This window comes from Patagioenas fasciata, chromosome 3 (genome assembly GCF_037038585.1).
Source record: "Patagioenas fasciata isolate bPatFas1 chromosome 3, bPatFas1.hap1, whole genome shotgun sequence".
Taxonomy (NCBI): domain Eukaryota; kingdom Metazoa; phylum Chordata; class Aves; order Columbiformes; family Columbidae; genus Patagioenas; species Patagioenas fasciata.
Window position 1 is genome coordinate 42,857,304 of NC_092522.1, and position 17,511 is coordinate 42,874,814.

Below are 17,511 nucleotides of genomic sequence, written 5' to 3' on the forward strand. Positions count from 1 at the left end.
TTCCAATAGCCGGCCACTACACTGCTCATCCTCAAGGCTCTTGTCACCTTCGTGAACCTTCTGGCACCACCACTGCACTGTATGTTTGTCAGCAGATCCTGGGTCAAATGTGTGTTGATGTTGCGAGTTGTCTCCACTGCTTTGCGACCTATTTTGAACTCAAATAAGAAAATTGCTCAAATTTGCTTTTTGTCTAACATCATTTTCGTCATCTAAAATAAATATAAACAGCAAATTATAGGTCAGTAGCAAAGAAACATAAAGCGAGAAAAGCATATTCAGATGATGTATAACATCACCACATTTATTTCAGAATGTATTCCAATATCAAATGGCAAATTTCAACAATGCAAAACCCGCAATTCCTCTTGCACCAACCTATCTTTTTTCCTCCCTGTGATGTGTTTTCTTTTTTTAATGTATCCTTTCTTTAAGATAGTAGGGCATTAAAATAAGTAAATGATAAAATATTTTCTAGGTGAAATATTGTGGAGGATCAACAGAAATGCTTTTGCATACTTACCTTTTTGCTAAGATTAATCTTTTAGGATGCAATATACTTTTGTGGAGCTATTAAGTGTAGGTGTCATTCAGTCTGGCATTCTTGTTCAAGCCAAATTATAGACACTTTTATTCCCTTTTATCTGTATACCATAACCTTCCCCTTGGCTTCCCAATTCACCAAGATGGATTGTTTATTTAAAAATACATTAGATTTTAAGGTCTTCCCAGGATGCATTAGTGTTAATTATTAAAGTTCTAAATTCTGAAGATATTTTTATGTATGTGGATATATCTTTGTCAGTAAATTTCATAAAGCAATTCTTCGTAACAAGCAGCTTTTACGGAGTGGGAGAGGCCCTTAGGTGGCCCTGGGTGGTTCTGGAGTGAGTGCCCTTCCAGGCATGACCACCATGCAGACTGTGCTACAGGTGTGCAGCTGCGACCCACATTTAAGACTTGATGTTAGTGGTCCATAATCTACAGAAGTCTCTACTTTAAAATCAGTGGTGAAGTAGATATGGTGTAAGTTACAAATCATTTATAAGGCAATCAGGAAATAAATGTAAGTTATAAAGCAGGGCAACTAGGACCAGTGTGTTTGCAGTGACTTTGGCAGTCATGGGAATATAGGCTTTAAAATGACTGCACCTTGTGTGAGTATATTATATTTTCTAGAAAACTTTGCCTCCAATGAGGCAGTAAAATCAACTCAGAATTTTCCTAAGAGCTCAGATTCTTGTGTCTTTGTTGCAACTGTTGCTTCTGTTTTTGGTACTGAGAGGAAAACTTGCCTTAAGGAACATGTAAGATTACATATATATATATATAGATAGATAGATAAAATATATATATATATGCACTGTGTTAAAGCAGATGCCCTCTTGACTTACCTGGAAATAAAAGTCTCTGTCTAAGGAGAAAATAAGCATAAGTGAGAAAGCAAAGAAACAAAGTGAATATTAGTTTAGATCTCTTATGGAAAGAGGAAGGAGAATAAAATTGTTATGAGAGTATGTACAAGTAATCGGTTTAATATTATTTTCAACACCCAATTACTTTTTCCTCTTAAATATCTGCTACTGCTTTTCATTTTGTGTTCTACGTGGTAGGTTTGGTACAGCTTCTTTGCACATGGCCTTGTTGCTTGCCTGCAGCAGGGTAAGCTCAGTTTTCTTAATAGCCATGCATTGAATTTACACACCTATGTACATGAAACTACATTACCTGTTATGAACTGAGCTTTTACTCATACTACTGAAGTCGTGATTTGAGCTAATGGGAGAGAATATACGTGTTAGGGAGGAATCTGATGACATTTTCTGCAAAAATCAAGTGCTCTGAGGTAGTAAGATGAACATTGTTTCAAGTCAAGAGTCAACAAGAAAACTTAAATAATTATAAGCAGTAGAAAACTTGCCTTATCCTGTTAAAACTTACATGATATTTAGATAGAATGAGATGACCTATGTAATAATTAATAGAAAGTAAATAAGCACTTGGATTTTTTAGAAATGAGAAACTATTTAATAAGGGGGGCTCAGATCAGTAGAGTAGGACTATGGCTTTAGTGTCCATAGAGGAACAAACTTGATAGAGCTTCTGGACCCTTGTGCAGAAAATATCAGCAGCTGCAAAATGATGTGTTCAGTAGGCCAGTGACAAAAATATTTTTGTACATTTGTAGTACATTCTATCAGAGGACACAACAACAACTTACATAAAGGAGTTGCCAACCATCTATAATCACAGGGAGAACAAAGACACAGGAAGTTGAGGTACCTAGCCATTGTGGTCATCTCACTAATGTATAAAGAGGAAGGCATCAATACATGTGATTTTGGTTGTAAAGCAGAAGAAGTGATATCATTACATTGAATGTAGCAGTGTGACACAGTTTTATTCAGGAGTAATATTTATGCCCCAACCATGCTTTGGAGTGCTCATGCTGTACACAATTGTATTTATCAAGTAATTGATAAAAATCAAGCAAGATTATGAGAACCTCAAAAAGTTTTTATGTCCCAATGGAAGTTGCTTTGGTTCAGTTTTAGTCTCATGTCTAGCCAGATTTTATTGACTTTGTATGTTTTTGCAAGAAGGCATGCGGCATTTGGTGGGTTTTAATTGAATTTTGATTTGGGCTTTGAAATTTGTTCAAATGCTAAGGCCAAAATGTATCTCACACTGTAGAAAATAAGGACTCCTGAGACAGAAAATGTTTGCCTGAATCCTTATAGAATGAAACTGCTAAATTTGATGGTGCTGTATATTTGGAAAACTATCCACTCCTAAAATCATATGCCAAAATTCTAGCCATCTAGGCCTTTGCGGCAAAGACAGTGGTGCCAGTCCTGAATCACTAAGAAATCATGAGTTATGAATGTTATGTTTTTGTAGGCATTGAAAGAGGGGATTCATAGATAATTGCACGGTTTTCCAAGTTAATGCTTTAAGAAAACAAAGTGTATTGCAGGAATCATAATAAAATACTGAGAGTTGGCAAGATGGCGAAGTCTCTAATCCTTAAAGTTTGCTTCAGAAACCTATTAGCTATATTATTTGGGGTTTATACTAATGTGGTTGCATGGAATTGCATGCTCTTTGAGAGTAGAAAATTACCATTTTAACAAAACCACACTGCATTCCTGTTGGCTTTTGCCTGTGAATGCTTTAGTTGATGTTCAAAATAACTGCTTTCATTCCTATCGTTATATAACGTAATTGTCTGTTTAAATTACATTTAAAATCTTTAGTGAATGTAGAATATTTAGGTGAAAATTTGGCTCTGATAAGAAACTTCCTTCAATCCTTGTAGCCTTTTTTTTCTTCCCTATCCTTCCTCTGACAATTCATATAAGGCATCACGGGTCTATGCTAATACCCTAAATTTTAGTGCTTGACCAGCTGGTAATGATCACCACTAAATTAAAGCGTTTTCTGTCCAGCAACTGGCATAAAGGGAATGAAACAGAGAACAGAGGAGAGGACAAAAGAAGTGAAGACAAGACTCAGGAGCAACTATTGATCTCCATGCATAGACTGGGAGTTGAGGTGACTAGAAAGGGTCTCCTGTCTCTGTAGACTCTATACCAGGTTTTTGAGCATAATTGAATCTAATAGCAGGAAGAAAGAAATAATCCATTTTTGCGGGGATTTCACTCTATATGTCTCTACTTAAAAGACTGCAGAACATTCTGAAACTTGCTTCCAGCAGCTCAAAACTGATCATAACACCTCTTTGCTCCTCAAGATAATGTTAGTTGTAGTGCCGACTATCACAGCTTTTGTGACTTTAGGTGATGTTACTTTGACAGTATAAAAAAGATTTCCTTTTCTTTCACTTTGTTCTTTGCAAAAAAAGAAATATAAGTATTGCAAAGAAAGGTAAGATATGGGGAAGGATTATAAGAAAGCAAAAAATTATTCACTTAGAGATCACCAGGGTTCCTTCAGTGATAAGGTAACCTATCAGCTAATTTACTTTCTCACAAAGACAAACAGCCTGTTCTGAAGAGGTCTTCATCATTTCCCTACCCGTAAGGTAACCACTTAAAACAACATCAAGATGTGTGCTGTAATGTCAATTGCCATTTTGTTAATTACTGTGTCAACCTGGTGTTTTGCAGGCAGACATGAGCTCATTTTGCCTGTTTTCCAATCAGAAGCTGTATAGCTGTGGTTGGTTCAGGGCATAGCTCAAATCAATTATTCCTGCCGAGACACAGGATGTATTTATTACTTGAGGTCCAGTTCTGCTCCAAAATAAGTGTGTGGCCCCTCATCAGCTAAATACAATATTAAATACAAACAACTATTTCAGATGACCAGCAATGAAATCTCTGTGATAGATTTCATTCAGGATATGTAATATTTCTCTTATTATAATTCTAGGAGAAGTTTTATATCTATGTTTGACAGATTACATTTTGTCACATTACTTTTTTAAAAATCAATTTTTTCCTTGAGGTAGAAGGTATTTTGGTCACATATGCCAAAACAGAAAGAGCACAGCCTGTTCACTTATATAACTCTGTCTCAGGAACAGATTTTTGTACATAGAGCTTCCTAAGATCCTGAGACCCGTGATTACAAAACCAAGAAGACTCACTTTTTTTTTCCCTACTGTTTGCATTAAAATACTTGATTTTAAATTTCTGCAGTGTTCTCTGTCTAGAAATTTTGTAGCTTATAGCCTGTTATGAAAGCTATACATTAACTCCACTGCAGCATGGCAGTGCTGGAAAGTTGTGTCCACCTCATTTGGCCGATGAGGGACATGAGAAATTAACCATCATACCCATGATTAAAGAATTTCTGTGTTGGAGTGAAACACAGGGCTCAGAGAGTGCTGCATTTCTATGGAGAAAGTCTTGAAAGTCAATAAGTCTCATGGCTGTTAAATAATTCCCTGCCTTCATAAATGTTATTTCATATATATTCTGCAGTTTGAGGGAAAAGATTTACTGCATTCTTTATAAACGATGCAATAAAGAGGCAAGCTTTGGTCAGCTGAAATAATGTTTTAATTAGTACCATACATCCCACATGCAAATACCATTAAGACAACCTTTGATAAATGGGCATATTTCCCAAATATGTACAAGTTAAATGAGCCTTGCATCTAATGAAAGGATCCAAAATTAAAACAAGTGTAGAAGAGAGACTTGACTACAGAATTTTTATGTTTAAACGATTAAATGATTAGTATAGACTTAGTCACCGTCAGGTTGGTCATATTTCTAAATATTCTAATTACATTTTCCCACTCAGTCTGCCAGCTACAAACGTTTTTTCACTTATGGTTTTCTGCTAGCAGCATGGGGAATTTGGACTCGGGCCTTTGACAGCAAGAGAAACCCTAAATTGTTAAAATACTAAAACGAGGTATCAGTGTGATGGAGCCTCTTGTCCTCTTCCTTCTGCCATTCATATGCTCTAACATGGAGCAGGTTGTTACGTGACTGTTCATATCCACAACTGTTTGCTAACCCCTGAAAAAGAAATTACTGCTTTCAAACTTGTTCCTATTTTCAAGCTGTCTGCAAGATGAGTGCAAAAAAAAAAAAAAAAAAAGAGAAAGAGATGATGTAACCTGGTAGGCTGAAGATAGATAAAGCATGTTTGATGTTGTCTATGGGATTGTTTTGCAGTATAAGAAGTGAATCCTACCTAATGATGGATTCAACAGAAATTATAACATTTGAACCATTGTCTTAAGTATTTTGGCAAAGAATAGACTAATCTCACATGAGTGATTTCTCACAGAAGATTCCTACTGTGTTTCACTGTGCCTGAACTTGATTAAATCCCTTGTACTGCTGGATGCCACCTGAACCTATAGCCCAGTGGGATATGGGTCAGAACCAGTGATGTTTCTGCAGAGGATAAGAGACAGGGAACAAGCCAGTGTGTGAAATGATTTTGACAGAAAACACTTGCAAGTTGCAAGGAGACATGAAAATCAGAGACTTGTGATGGGAGAGGGAAACTGGACTTGGAATGGAAGAGGTCAGTAGTACAGCTCAATTGGAAAGTGCTTTGTGGGAAGGGAGACAGGTCTTTCTTGCCACACCAGGAGGATGCAGAAAAGGACCAGCTGGGGAAAGGAATGAGGACAAAGTTGGTGGGGTCACTGAAGGTGATTGAGAAACCAGAGTAGGGTGACAAGGACTGTTAGCTCAGGAGAGTAAGAGTGCTGCTGATTGAATATGGGGAAAAGGTGTAAGATGAGGCATGCAGGGGAGGCAGAAGGGCAGACCTGAGACTGGCAAGATGGTGAAATCAGCCCATTGTACCAAGAATGGTCACGTAAGGAGCTAGAACTGAGGGCTGGAAGCCAGGTTTAGATAACCCAGTGTGGAGAATAAGACTGAAAAATGACACTCATGTCCAGAGGCAAAGACAGAATGACTAGAGGGACAGATTGGAGACAATGGGGCAGAAGAGACAAAGATTAGGAGAAAAGCATGGAAAAGAAATAGGGAATACATTTCCCATCCATTCACTGCAGAAAACTGTAAAGGAAGCCTACAGCTCCTGTGTAAATGATTAGTAGAGACTGTTCTGTAAATCAGCACTGGTGAAACTAATCCCCTCTCAGCTCAGACACGCACAAGCTGGGACAGAACAACATTATACAGAATGCAAAACCTAACAAAGTTCTCACACTTTTTAACTTTTGATTATCTCTGGAACTTTGTCTTTTTTGTTAATTATACTATTAATCTTCAATTATGAGCCCATTTATTTTTTTTCAGGCTTTCTGCCTATGATAATTTTAAATGTTTGACTTTGCCATCTCAGTAATTTTCTTTTAACTCAGTCCTCCTTCAATATGTAATCAAATTATGCTGTAATAATAAATGAAAAAACTGCAGGCGTTGGTTTAGTTGCTTGTTAATTGCTCGTTTAATTAGAATGCTCACTAATTTGCTAAATGCAGGGTCTGACAATGGATTTTATAGTCATTACTACAAATTGGTCAGGTTTTCCTGTAATTTCTTTGAGTGGATTCTTATGATTTAGCTGAGAACCATGTGAAAATTCTCCCAATTAGTTGAAGTGTCTAGGCTCAGGATAAAATAATGTGACCTGAGATTTTTTAGCTCTGACCCCTCTGGAGTGTTTTGAAGTGTGCTGGGCATATAGTGAAGTCTCAATAGCGTGTATGACTGAATGCTGGTCTGAACAGGGCTGTTATTTTGTTATATTCTTTCCCTTATCATTAGTTTGTGCCTGTGCTCTTTAAACATTTTAAGAACTCCGTGCAAATGATTAGCCCTGTAAAATTCCTTCTGGCAGGTGTTGAGGTGAACAAACTATGGAATTTTCTGTAGTTCATTGGAATTCACTCTGTGCAGCATGAGGAGTTGAAAATGGCACAAATGTAATCATTTTCTTTTATCGTTTTAATAAATTTTCTTGTAAATAGTTTCAACAACTTTGACTGCACTACTTTTGTGCTTTCTTAATCGCTAAGGAAACATCACAGACATACTGATGATGCGTATGACATAAGAGGAGCTTTCCTCAGGCTCAAATATAGGTTTGCAAGAAAGTAGGATCTTCCCCAAGACAAAATTTTTTGAGATATTTCGATGTTGTATAACACAGTGCTAAATCCATGCTTAAGCTTTGGAATTAGATAGAAAATGACATCTAATACACAGGGAATTCAGATACTGAGCTTCATTTCTTATTTCTTTCTAATTTCTCTGTCATTTTTTTCTTTTTTTTTTTTCTTTTTCTTTCAAATTAGGATGAGAAGTTGAAATAGTGATAATTTTGGGGATTTAGAATTTCAAGCAATATTTATCTGGAAATCTGGAAAAGTGGTTTTCCATGGAAATTATTTTTGGCCTTTTTTCTCACCCTTTAAAAGTTATAAATTTCTTCTAGGAAATCATCTGTTAAGATAACATTTTACTTTATACTGGAAAAAAAAGTTGTATAAAAAATATTATTTTAGCTATACCTAGAACAAATATGGAATTTTTGTATAATATACCAACTCTGGTTTTGTATGTGCTGCTCACAGCTCACCATCAGTTACACTGAATCACTGATGCCCACCAGCGAACGCCAAAAGCAACTGATGCGCCAGTATTGCTTTGAATGTGACTGTCTCCTCTGCCAGAATCAAGAAAAGGTAGGTTGAGTGAAGAAGCTCCTTGCCAATGAAACAGAATTTTCCAAGGCCTGTCAGCAGCTTCCCTTCCTTTATGTAATACTTATCTTTTGCTACTAATTGAATGGCCAGAATAGAGGAGAAAATTACCTCTACCCTCAATGATGTTATGTTGCAATGAAAGAAAACCGTGAAGGAAAGAAAAGCAGGAAATGTTGACAACACGATAAGACGAATTTCTTAATAAAACATGCATTGTTCATAAAGCTAGGAACCACTTTCAGTTCCAAGATGTAATTCAGATCATTCTGAAATTCAAGGACCTCTTAACACGAGAGTTAACATGACTTTAAGAAGCTGAAAGGAATTTTTTTTTTTTCTATTCGAAAGAATAATCTTGGAACTTCAACTGAAGTACTTGTCTGATGCTGCAGGAAGGCTGTGCTTGTCCTCATAAAGTTAAATTAATTTTGACAAACACCTGCATCAATAATTTTCAAGAAGTACCAGAAATATTCAACAGTTGTAAGAAAGAGAGATGAATCTCCTTGGATGACAGCCTGTTGTTTTTATGCTCTTTCACAAGGTTTTGGTGTAGCAGGTCAGTAGTCAAAATAGATAAAATTTTGTTTAACATGACCTTTTACAGGGATTCAGCCTAGCCTGGTTTAATTATATTCTGGGTTGCTTCATATTTATACAACCTGATGAGACATCAAGTGGAATATGCAAAATGAGGCTGGCTTCATAGCAATTTATGTACTTTGTCTCTCTAGTTATACGTACACTTGTTCTTATTTTCACAAATGCCTGTTTTAGGTGAGTCACCTGCATAGCTAAATGTGTTCCCAGTAGATTAGAAATGGTAAGAAAGCTATTGATGAAAATGTGATTACAAGGAGCATGATATGATTAATGAAATAATTGCTGTACAGAGAAAAAACAAACAAACAAAAACTAAGTTTAAACTCTGTGTTGGGTAGGACAGTTGTATGTGTGTAGTTTTGTATAAGCCAGAGTACACCCATTGAACATATAATGTATTGTTTGATTCATCAGTAAGCTGTTCCAAAGAGAGAACACAGAAATGTTTCAGGGTTATGATGTAATGCTAAATTACTTCCTGTCCATGTGCAAAAGTTGTTGGCATTCTCTGCCTGATAAAGATTGCTACAATGCTACTTGGGGGCAGTGAAGAGAAGACCTCTTTTTGTCTTTCTTTAAAAGATGCTCACTCAAGTGCTATGAATTCCTAGATTCATTTTGGGGAATGGCATCCGCACAGATGATTAGGAAAAATAAGGCTAAAGAGTATTTAAGGATCACTTAACAGTTTGTGAAATGTTAGACATGTGGTATAAAGACCATTCAGTGTATAGAATGTTTTAAGAAACAAGACCCACGGGCTGGACTATACTGTATAGTATAGTATAGTATAGTATAGTATAGTATAGTATAGTATAGTATAGTATAGTATAGTATAGTATAGTATAGTATAGTATAGTATAGTATAGTATAGTATAGTATAGTATAGTCAACATACAACATCAAAAAATATTGTGGTGAAATTATATGTGCATATGTTGATGACAACAATAGTCTCATATGTAAGTTAAGCTTAATTAATTACTTTTCCTCTTTGAAATTTTAAACTGTGGTTTGAGTTCATCTTCTATAGCTCTTTTTGCCCATGGGCAAAATTCCTTGTGGGGAGGATATTGCAAAATGTTTGGAAAGCTTTTTGTGACTGCATTCTGAAATTTTGTAGTTTCCTCATTGTTCCCAGGTAAAGAGGTTTGTGAAGGGCTAGGAACCTCATGTCAGCTTTGTCTGTTGATGTCTATGAAGAAGACATCTTCATCCTCAGCTTCTGTCTAGGATGATGAGATATAATCTACAGCAGTCCTCATGGTACTGCACTTCATTTTCTGGGACAGAAATTTTGCAGTTACAACTGTTTACATGACTAACTTGGAAACACAGATTATTTTTTCTACCATTGATCTCAGTCATTGCTGGTATGCTGAGTGACATGTAACACTGTAGATGTACATGTAACACTTTTTTTTAAGTTACAGAATGACTGGATTTAGATGCTTAAAAGACATCCATTATCAAAATTATTTGGTCATGTCCTTGTTGAAACACTTCTGATACTAAGACAAATTTCCAGGACATCTTGAAAAAAAATTTAAAAGGCAAAATCTTTGTCAACAGAATAGGCAATGGCTGCAACTTTTGGTCACCAAGGGTGCAGATTCAACATTGTGATTCATAAAATATAATCAGCTAATAGTAAATTCCCGTATTACAACATTGCTTTGCAAATACAATGGCTTAGTCAACAGCAATCCATCTCATAAATCTTTGTTATAGGTAAAAATGCAAATTCCAGTTTAGCTAAGTAATGCTTTACACCTTCAAGTAAATTCTCGGGTCTTGTGGATTTTTTCAGTTGTTCTCATCTCATCAAAAGCCCTAGAATTTATTTTCTGACCAATACTTACAGAGATTATAGCTTCTTGTTACTCCCAAGTTCCAATCTTGCTGAGTATGCCTGCCAGCTGCTGAGCACATACCAAGGAGCCAGTGAAAACAGAGAAATGGCTCCTGAGACGCGCACATCAATTTACAGTCATGTCTTTTCCACTGTAGCTTTTATTCTATATCTTTTGTACTGTTTAAAAAGTGAACCTCAGAATCCTGTGGGAACTATACATTAAAGTTTATATGAAGGGCACATAAACCTTACGTGTATTAGTACTTAGTTATATGTATGCTTATTTATTCATATTTTTTAAATACTTTGGAAGTTTCTTATCAATGAAATTCATGTCTCCTGCTATATTTTCTAAAGGCTTGTTCATTTAGTCTCATGTGCTCAAGTGAAGAAGGAAGACAGTATCAAGTTTCTGTTCTCAAGTCAGTTGCTGACTTTGTAAGTGACCTTGGGTAATTCATTTTATTCAAAAGCACCCTTTGTGTTTTTTAAGACCTTGCTCTTATTTTTCATAATTAGTGAGAATCTACCATATCAATTGGAGCTGAACAGATTTTTGACTAGAAAGCAGACCAGTCTGTCTAAATCAGGGATCATTTTTGTGAAACTCTGTTTTTCTCGGTTTCCCCAAATGCAGCATGAAGATGGCATATTTACTTCTGCTAATTATTCTGCTATCCAAAGGATAATAAAGAAAGATGCTACATTTTCTAAGATATTTTAGCTTTAAGTTCTGGCTTTGTTTTAATGAGAATAATTCCTTGAAGTGAAATGGTTTGAGGCTTAGTTCTCTGCTTTGTGCAGTTCCCATTGCCATCTTAGTAAAAAAACACCACCAACACCACCACCACCAAAAAACCCCAGCAAGGTCATATTTAACCTCAGAGACATCTACATGAGCAAATAACACATTTAGCCTACAAAATGCTACTAATTTTTCCTAACTTTAGTTAGACATCTAATCTAAGCCAGTTTTTGCCTTGCTCCTTACCCAAAGACAAGTAGCTCATTCATACTGTCTTGCAGTAGAAATCTGTGAAAACTGCAATGGATATAAGAGGTTAAAGCAATTCCTTCAAGTAAATACCCACACTTTAGACAGATAAAGTTGGATGAAATAAATTATGCTGCTCCCTGGAGTATATATAAGCACAAAATAAAGCATCACATGGTTACATTTCTGTGCTAGCTGACATGGATAGCAGAATGCTGTTGCAACTATGTGGGTTTCAGCACACTAACATCCAGATTGTTGGCAAAAGCTGTTTATGCAGATCACTTCGAGCATTTGTCACTGACTGCTGCTGTAGACACATATATCTTACAGGCAGTGTCACTGCTTCTTCACTGTTATTTGTGCTAAAATTGATTAAACATCATACTACAATCACACAGTTTAGCTATGTAAGAGTAGTTTGTCAAAGTGCTCTCTTGCCATTCTAGGTTACATGAGTCTGCATGGGCTTTTTCTAATATTTTGGGTTTCCAAGGAAGTATGATTTAGAAGGCAACTTATCTATGAAGAAATACTATTTATTTCTCATTTACTGTAGTATTTTTGTGTCACAGATATATAAAACAGCAAAATTCACCCCAACACCAGTAATGACTTTAAAATTCCCAGTCACTTGGTCTTAGCTAGATACGGCAACTTCATAACACATAAGAATCTCTCTAACCACTGCCTAAGTATACACAGTTTGCTTGCACCATTGTCTAGATCTGAGACTGTAATATGGCAAAGGCTGGATTTCCAAGCAGACTGAAACAGGCTGCAGTCCAAGCACAGGGACACTCTCAAAGTTGTTGAGCATCAACTTGAACTGATGCACTGTGGCACACTCAGTGTGAGCAGACACAGCCCTAGACCAAATGGAGAGGCCCAAGGCTGTGCAGTCACCACTGCATTGCGTATCATTGGAGCAAATGGATGAGCGGAAATGGCCTCAAGTTGCAGCAGGAGAGGCTCAGATTGAATATTAGGGAAAATTTCTTCCCGGAAGGGGTTGTCAGGCCCTAGAACAGGCTACCAAGGGAAATGGTGCAGTCACCATCCCTGGAGGTGTTTAAAAGATGTGTAGATGAGGTTCTTAGGGACATGGTTTAGTGGTAGATTTATGTTATGGTTGGACTCAGTGATCTTAAGGGTCTCTTCCAACCAAAATGATTCTGTGATTCTAAGTGTTCCTCACTGGTCACTGCTGATGAAAAAACTTCAAAGTGAATCTCTGCTTGCAATTTTCTGTCTGCCTCCGAACTGTGGGCACAGCCATTCAATAATCCACGTGAATAGCTGTCATCAAATCAGAAAATATGGAGGCAAAAAGTGGCAACTAACTGGACCTGTGGGTCTTAAATAATGTTTCGTGCCTGGGCTTCAACGTCAGCTGCATTTTGATTCTAAGAGGTCATAACGTAATGCTGGCCAGTCTCTTTTAGCAACTAAAAGAGTAACAAGTGCTAACACATTGGTGTAAACTGGTTAGAGTAAGATTAAGGTGAACTTTTTGCCAGTTACTGCCAAACTAAACTGCACTAGCTACAAATCTAAACGATATCTTAATTATTTTGGCTCAAGTTGGAAAAAAAAAAGTAATAAAAGAGGAAAAAAAGGTGTCTTTCTAAAAGTCACTCAGAATATTTCCAGGCTGTCAGTACTTTAAGTTATTGCTACTGTAATGTCTTCAGTTCATTGTATCCCTGACAGCTTTATACATTATTATTTGTTCCATTTTAAGATCAATCTCCACTGTAATTCGGAAATGTGTGCCTTCCTAAAAGCTGAACTCTTGGCAACATATTACCATTCCAGCACATAAAAAGCCCCTGACATTAATTATAATTAAAGATGGGATTACATTGATGACAAACATTTTAAACTGAGAACAGTTTTTTCCACAGTCATGAGCCAGGGTATTGTTCATGTGCTACATTTTCAGCCAAGGTTTTCAGGGAGATTTGTGCTTACAGAATCACTTTGTTATGTGTTGTCTTTCTCCTTTGGAGCCAGGATTTAATATTTTAGTCTAGCTTACTTTTTGGAAGGCTTTTATTTATTACAAGGTCAAAAGCAACGGGCTTGAATCTGAAACATTTTTATATTTGGCCAGTATTTGATGGTTGCCAAAGCTAATAATAACATAATGCCAGTAAGCACATTATTCCTTTAATCAGTTTATTGCTTTGCTCGGTACTTACTTATATTGCATCCTGAGTTTTGGTAGAGAACATCACAAGTCTAGTTTCCACCTAAAGGACTCCCAAAATTAGGTCACTTGAATAGCAGCCAAGCCATCTACATCTACACCAAAATATCACCTGCAGTTCTTTAACTGGTAATGTCCTTCCATACATCCACTAACTCTTTTATTTAAAAAACACTGAATAAGTTTCTGAACCTACTAGGAGTTTTGGCATTATTTTCCTATCTTAGGAACAATGCAACTGTAGTTGAGAAATATCATCAAATGTAAATGGTCCTCCATGTAAGCTGATTACATTTGTTGCTAGAGCATATGTCTGTAGTCAGTTTGGCTCACTGAGGTTTCTGAGAGATGCTTGAATGCGGCCAAGGATGGAATTTACATAGCATGTTCACCTTTGCTTTTCGTGTTTGGTCCCATGGAAGAACAGGTACTTAAATCACAAAGGAATTGTTACATGAAAAATATTATTATTGACTTTTGAATTAGCTTGTAAACACTTCATGTAAGATCACTATACTAGTGTTAGTACAAAAATATCACCCCTCCCTCGGGGAACATATATTTAGGACAGAGGAAATGCAAAATTATATGTTAAGAAGTGGCTTATTAAATTGCTGAATTGTCAAGTTCCAGAAGTTTGTGTCCCAGTTTCCCCAATATTTATTTAATTTCAGGCATTTGTATTCTCACTAAGTTCTCCAAGTACATTATAAAAGATGACATCTCAAAATTAATTCAGAAGATGAAGCCTGGGAAGCAAGGATTAAATAGTATTGTTGAAAACAAGTCTGTTCATACAGCTAACTGAACCTAAAACCCCTTGAGCAAAGCAAAGAATAAAATACAAGCATCTGTACCTCTAGTCATGATTCTAAGGTCTTGCTAAGTACTGAAGTACTAAGGGTGTCTCTAAAAAAACCAAAACAAACAAACAAAAAAACTGGTTTAATTCATTTCCTATCAAAAGATAGAGTTCACAATCATTTATATTAGAAATTGTCTGTTCATTCCTCCTCTTCTTTTAGTGTTTTGCCACTAGAACTGGCTTTGAAGCAAACTGCAGCAGGAAGTCAAGCCAGAGCTCAGTCATATTTCACCCCCCTACCACTTCAGCCCAACATCAGTATAACCAGAGCCTACAAAAAACAGTAATTAGCAGCCCGCTGGGACACAATGCTGGTTCTTTCCAAAGCTGGTTGGCTGAAGTTCCTTCCTTCTGGCAAGACATTTTGTAGTGACATAAACCGTGGATCAGTTTCTGAAATCCAACAGTCAGTCTAACACTCTTCGGTTCCCTTTCAGAGGATCTTACCCTCTTGGGATGTATTTCCAAACAGCCAAGGACAGAGGGCTTGTTTTTTCTTTCTAATACCCAAAATGACACTAAAAGCCAAGGCAACCGCTTCTAATTTCTGGCCTCTCTTGTCCATTAACAAAAGAATCATCTCTTCAGCTTCTTAGCATTTCTTACATGACTTCTAAGGCTTCTTCCATATTTCAACATTGTAATTTTTCTCCATCAAAGGACAGTCCCACACACATTGTTGACAGTGACAAATGGACTGTGATCATTTTCCCATGACAACGTACCTCTCTCAGTTGCTTCAGGACAGCTTCAGTGTGCTCTGATCACGACTTGGCAGCAGTCAGCTGGAGCTCGCTTGGGTTGTCAAAGGTCATGGAAAAGATACTCCTCTTCTTATAAACAGACATAAATTCAGAGATGTATGTGGACTCCTTTCTTGTTCAGGGGATCCTTGATTGGGAAACCTTTATCAATTTTGTCCAACATTTTCATATTTGGAGCCGACATAGGAGTTGAAGTATGGCTATCTCCTGGGAGTCCAGCTTTCTGCTCATCTGAGGGGAGCACAGTCTCATTCCTTTCAGATCCAGCCATCTAAGAGGAAATGTAAATCTTCTGGCAGATGTTTTAAGTACTAACACATTTTTGCCAAGGGAGGGGAGTCTGCTCTAACTGCTGTTTCAGGCCATAGCAGCTACGTCTCAATGTCCAGCTAGCAGTGTTCCACCTTTCCGGATGTCCAGCTTCCTTGGGACTTTTATTAGAACTAGCTATTACTGTTATGATTTCTTTTTTTCAGATGGTGTCATTCCTGTAGCGGTCACTAAATTGAAATAAGAAAAGTCTCGCTCTGGGTGAGCACTCCAAAATAAGCATATAGAAGAAAATGCACTCAGAGAAACTGCAGTAATTTAAAACATAAGACTAGATCAGGGAAATAATTTTCCAAACACCTTTTCCTGCAGTGATTTTGAGGACACTAGTTCATAATATTTTTCTAAATATATATGGAAGCCAGTCATTGCTTTATCTGATCTTGAATCTCTGAATTCTCTTTCACACAGATTGCCAAAAGTCTTGTATATTTCAGCCTGTCAAGGTGGTTTCTAATTTCAGTATTACCTAGGGGAATAATCTTCATGTTGGATGCCTTTCCTTCAGCTGTTTATCAGTCCCTTTCTTCTAGTCTTCAGGATGTTCTCCTTTTTTTTATTTAATCACATGAATTAGTTAATTTACTCTTCTTATTTAAGAGAAAGATGGCTTTCCTCTCAACTGCCTCTAAACTTTTAGGCACTTTTTGAAAGCCAAATGTTATTTTTAATTTTAGTTTTCAAAGACCGATTGATTGATTGATTTAGGACCCTGTGGCAAGGTCATCAGGTATCCCGACTTCATTCTAATTTATTTTTGACAGTGTAATTCTTCAAAGTTTGGGACTTTGGCTGAATTTGTAGGAAGTGCTATAGATTAAGAAAGACAAAGTCAGGCTCTTTAGTACCTTATTCAGTTCCAATCCTTAACTAATATCCTCTGGTCTATTAAAGCAAGAATAAGCTCATCTGAATAGCAAGGAAGTCTGTAAAACTGTAAAACTGCAGGCTGAATACTTTGGATGAAAAATTGCTGTGGTAAACAATGTGCCATATCAATATCTTGCCAATAATTTAATTAATAACACAACAATTCAGTAACTAAAGCTGTAGTTGTAATTTCTGCATTTGTAAGCTTTATTTTTAGACATGAATAGGAAGTTTTGGTTGTGTAAAAGGTAGCAGACTTGAAAAGGCTCAGTTTACTCCAGCTATGTGAGTTACAGCAGAGGACTGTGTAATAGTTGACCTGTTGCAGGATGTCCTGCCATTTTCCACAAGATTGCCAGTGAATTGTATGAAAGCCATTGATTACACTGCAAAAAGTGATTTGAATTGGAGATTGTGTAAAACAGAGTTTCACAACTCTGCCCAAGATTTACCTGACCACAGTCATTAAGAAAAGTGTGCTTCTGTATCATATTGCTTTAGAAAAGATAAGGCATGAATCTTTGTCTTAGTCAGTGCTGGCAAGTGATGGATATAAATTGAAGTTTCTGCACTTCTTTGAAAATATCTAGCGAACTAAATTTTACTCTCAAAATATTTCTCTTGTATAACTTAACATAAAGTTTGCCTCATTTCCATGCACAGAAAGAGTCCTGAGCTTTGAAAGCTTTTGATATGATTCCAGCTACTGCCAAATCATACAGTGGTTTGTATCTATAGACGTTTGATATAGGGGAGAAAGATACTGTGAAGTTTTTCCTAGTACATTGTATGTAGTTAACGATGGTGGGGATCCATGCAAAGTGAACTACTTGTCCCCTACCTCA

General features: G+C 36.7%; 1 protein-coding gene across 4 annotated transcripts in view; it reads left to right on the plus strand.

The window, feature by feature from the left end:
* SMYD3 (SET and MYND domain containing 3) overlaps window positions 1-17,511 on the plus strand; it is a 404,221-nt gene that overhangs the window by 320,975 nt on the left and 65,735 nt on the right. For all 4 annotated transcript variants that reach the window (XM_071806198.1, XM_065835829.2, XM_065835830.2 and 1 more), the window contains one exon: window positions 8,042-8,152. In XM_071806198.1, the coding sequence (XP_071662299.1) occupies window positions 8,042-8,152 (111 nt within the window). The remainder of the gene's footprint in view (window positions 1-8,041; window positions 8,153-17,511) is intronic.